At 42.4% G+C, this 4,944-nt stretch overlaps 1 protein-coding gene across 1 annotated transcript in view; it reads right to left on the reverse strand.

Moving 5' to 3' along the window:
* Positions 1 to 801, reverse strand: part of LOC307270795 (far upstream element-binding protein 3-like) — a gene marked incomplete at its 5' end in the record, with an annotated part of 36,270 nt that extends 35,469 nt beyond the window's left edge. The window contains one exon of the mRNA XM_080054680.1: positions 693 to 801. Coding sequence (XP_079910806.1) covers positions 693 to 801 — 109 coding nt within the window. The remainder of the gene's footprint in view (positions 1 to 692) is intronic.
* Positions 802 to 4,944: the final 4,143 nt, after the last annotated feature.

Here is a 4,944-nt window from a genome sequence, read left to right on the forward strand (position 1 = left end):
TGAGGCAACACAGTACGGTGGCTCTGGTGGCTCATATTGAACAAATTGCATAATAATGTAACCAAATGATCTACAAACACTAAGCATTTGTTTTGTTCAAGAATAAATTGCACGATCTAATGTTTAAGATCAAAGTAAGCGCCACAGAGCCGACGGACCGTCTTCTCTTGAAATCTGCGGTGAAGCCTAATAATATATATATATATTTTTTCTGTCTGTCTGGTGGTGTTACCGGTAACACCGGTGTTGACGCACGTGTATTACTCGGTATGAAAATGTCAACACCGCGGCAACCCTAACGGGTATGTTAACATGCTACAGTGGGCACCCTTTATGTACATGCCAGTTTACAGAGCCTAGGCTATGTATTAACACCAGATTGTTGTTCAGTGCACACACAGTACAGACGGTAGCAAATTGGGATTGTGTGTATACACTGATTTTGACAAAAGGTGATTTGTCAAAAACATTCTCCACAGAATTGCTGAGTCAATCTTTGAGGCTTTATTTTGAGGATATTAAACTCAATGGTTTATTAATGTTTTTAAGACCGCTGTATGAGTGTACAGCTATGAAAAAAATGACGAGACCAGTCTGGATTTTTCTTCAATCTTCATCTCTACATTACTTAAAGTGAGTGAGTGAGTGAGTGAGTGAGTGAGTGAGTGAGTGAGTGAGTGAGTGAGTGTTACCTCCGTCCTCCCCGGGTCTCTTCTGTCCGGGGTAATACAGTGAAGGCTCAACACTTCCTGAAGAACTGTTGAGGTGAGACATCGATTCACCGCCCATCTTACCCACCATCTAAAAAGACAGACAGGCAGAGAGGGAGACAGGCAGGGAGGGAGGGAGGGAGGGAGGGAGGGAGGGAGGGAGACAGGCAGGGAGGGAGGGAGGGAGAGAGGGAGGGGGGAGGGAGGGAGGGAGGGAGGGAGGGAGGGAGGGAGGGAGAGAGGGAGACAGGCAGGGAGGGAGGGAGGGAGGGGGGAGGGAGACAGGGAGGGAGGGAGAGAGGGAGGGGGGAGGGAGGGAGGGAGGGAGGGAGAGAGGGAGACAGGGAGAGAGGGAGACAGGGAGGGAGAGAGACAGAGAGGGAGAGAGACAGAGAGGGAGGGAGGGAGGGAGGGAGGGAGGGAGGGAGGGAGGGAGGGAGGGAGGGAGGAAGGAGGGGGGAGGGAGACAGGCAGGGAGGAAGGGAGGGAGACAGGCAGGGAGGGAGGGAGGGAGGGAGGGAGGGAGGGAGGGAGGGAGGAAGGGAGAGAGAGAGAGACAGGGAGGGAGAGAGACAGAGAGGGAGGGAGAAAGGAAGTAAACATGGACATGGATATTACAACCGAGTACAAACTAGGTGTGCTGAAGAAAATCGAAACATGTAAAAATAGCGACTCCTATATTCTGAGATTATGTGCAACAATCATTTTGTTTATGTAGATTTGTTTGTATAATGTGTTTTGCTGCCGCCGTTAATGTTGACTATTGTTAAAACCCCCCGATGCACTACAAGCTTCATATTAAAATAGACATAGGGGAAGATAGAAAAGACATGGATTTTAAGTTGCTTTCATGACATCATTTGTCTCAACGCCTCTTAGTACACAGTGGACTGGAGGAGACAGACAGACAGACAGACAGACAGACGCTCAGACAGACAGACAGAGAGATAGACAGGCAGACAGTCAGACACACAGACAGACAGAACACACAGACAGACAGACACAACACACAGACAGACAGACAGACAGACACAACACACAGACAGACAGACACAACACCTCTTAGCACACAGTGGACTGGAGGAGACAGACAAGACAGACAGACACTCAGACAGACAGACAGACAGACAGACAGACAGACAGAGAGAGAGATAGACAGACAGACAGACAGACAGACAGACAGACACAACACCTCTTAGCACACAGTGGACTGGAGGAGACAGACAGACAGACAGACAGACAGACAGACAGACAGACAGACAGACAGACAGACAGACAGACAGACACTCAGACAGACACACAGACAGACACACAGACAGACAGACAGACAGACAGACACTCAGACAGACACACAGACAGACACAGACAGACAGACACAACACCTCTTAGCACACAGTGGACTGGAGGAGACAGACACTCAGACAGACAGACAGACAGACAGACAGGCAGGCAGACAGACAGACACACACAGACACAACACCTCTTAGTACACAGAGACAGACAGACAGACAGACAGACAGAACACACAGACAGACACAACACCTCTTAGCACACAGTGGACTGGAGGAGACAGACAGACAGACAGACAGACAGACAGACAGACAGACAGACAGACAGACAGACACACAGACAGACAGACAGACAGGCAGACAGGCAGAACACACAGACAGACAGGCAGAACAGACAGACAGACAGACAGACAGACAGACAGACACAACACCTCCTAGCACACAGTGGACTTGAGGAGATCCTGAAGTCCTCTTTTACACTGAATCTAGAAATATATTTTGAATCGAATCGTGATCCCAAGAATTGGAATCGATTCGTAGGGAAAAGAATCACAGCCCTACTACAACGGATGGATAAGTAGCTGCATACTAACAACGCAGAGACAAGGAATGATTTAAAGGTGAAGTAAGCGATTTATTTATGTTAATATAAGTGTTAAATCGCTCTTTATTCATACAGTGATCACTTACATAATGTGCGTGTTTCATAAAGCCGATCTCTCAGTCAGCTGCTCTGCATGTAATCGGCAAATAAACTTATTGGAGGATCCCGAAATTTTTATCCAATCAGAAGAGAGAACGCTACAAACCGACACTCGTCTCACTCATATATAGTATATACACTCCATGGTCTCACTGCCGGTGCACGCCAAAGCAACAGATGGGTGAATGTTTATGCGCCTACAATGGCGGAGCAGGTAAAAATCCTTCCCAATGTCTGTTTTGATGGTTTTTAATCATGTTTTATCACACTTATGGATCTGAGATGATGCTAGATAACTCGCTGCTTGAAGACCGCAGTGCATTAATGTGGTGACGTAGGGACGAGCGAGGGGACTGCTAACTGCAGTAACTGACAGGAAGTTAGCTAAAAGAACCATTCCGCTTACAGCACCTTTAAGAAATAAAGTAGTGGGACAACATCTAAGTGTTCTAGGTCTGAATTAACCCCGTGTCAAATCAAATACTAAATTATTAATCTTTACTTTGACCCAATTATTGTGGTCAGGTGCAGCATGCTTAAAAATACCTCAGATGCCTTACTCAGGGTCACAAACATACGTACACTTTTTTTTTTTTCACACACACACACACACACACACACACACACACACACACACACACACACACACACACACACACACACACACACACACACACACACACACACACACACACACACACACACACACACACACACACACACACACACACACACACACACACACACCTGTAGAATCAGTGCCTCACCTGTCCACACCTGTTCACTCCGACTCATGTATTTGCTTTAATACAAAGAGCCGATAATCCAGATTTTTTTTAAATGAAAAGGAAAAATGCTAAATGTCTCTTACTCTATTCATATCCTTCAAAATAAAAGACTAGAATGAATCAAATGTGACGGAAGAACAGAAAAGATTAAATGCTTTTAATCTTGTATAAATATATAAAATATATATGTGTGAATGTCGATAGTTAGCCTGCTGCTATCGGTGTATGAATGTGTGTGTGAATGGTAACGTGGGAAAGGAAAACAGGTCTCCCTTGCAAAAGAGTCTTCGGACTCAATGGGATTTACCTGTAGAAATAAAGGTTAAAAAAAAAATATATATATATATATATATAAAATCATAGTATATTAAGTTGTATGTATAGATCGTAAATGTCAAATATAGTATCGCCAATTGTATAGATAGATTGTATAGAGATTATATGGAATACAAGAAGCGAATATAATAAATATTTTTATTTTTTTTTACTATGGAAAAGGGGTAGGATTAAATGAGTGTATACTTCTTCCTGCTCCTTTTCAGGCATATCACATCAATACAGATCATTTGTTTTCTTTTTGTGAAGTCATTTAAACATACATTTTGTTTATTGTATTTTTATGCTTTTCATTTAGTTTTGTATTGTTTTTTATATGTCTGAAATAAAATTAAAAATTCAATTCAAATGCATTTATCTAGCACGGTTTTACGACTAGCTACAGTTTAATATTTGAAAATGGCAAGTTTGAATAAAGAATTTTTTTTAATATTTTTTTGTATAACTGAATCAAATCAAATCAGTTTTATTTGTGTAGCCCAAAATCACAAATATATTTGTCTCAGTGGGCTTTAAATTCCATACAATATGACACCCTCTGCCCTTATCTATCTATCTATCTATCTATCTATCTATCTATCTATCTATCTATCTATCCATCCATCCATCTATCTATCCGCCCTTACACCCTTAGTTCGGCTGAGAAAAAACTCCCAGTAAAAAACCCTTTACCGGGATTAAAAAAAAATTGAAGAAATCTCAGGGAGAGTGGACAGAGTAAGGGATCCCTCTCCCAGGACGGACATACTGCAATAGATGTCATACTCTAACTGTAATTTATTTTCTCACTGATTGAGCATAAAGTGTGTATAGGTGCAGGTTGACTAGCATGAATACACGTTACATTTTGTCTCAGCTCATGTAGCGGTCTCCTGCTATCGACTTTTCAATAAACCAAAGACGATATAATCACGTTATTATTTTTGCATTTGATAAATAAATACTTCTTTTTTTTTTTTACTTAAAATTCATTTATCCGTAATAAACTTAAATAATCTTGATGTTTGTCATGCCCCTGTAAAGCACTTTGAATGGCCTTGTGTCTGAATTGTGCTATAGAAATAAACTTGCCTTGCCTAGAACAGATAGGGGCCGATTATGATTATCTCAAAATGCCA

The sequence above is a fragment of the Ammodytes marinus genome, assembly GCF_949987685.1.
Source record: "Ammodytes marinus genome assembly, contig: scaffold_124, whole genome shotgun sequence".
NCBI lineage: Eukaryota > Metazoa > Chordata > Actinopteri > Uranoscopiformes > Ammodytidae > Ammodytes > Ammodytes marinus.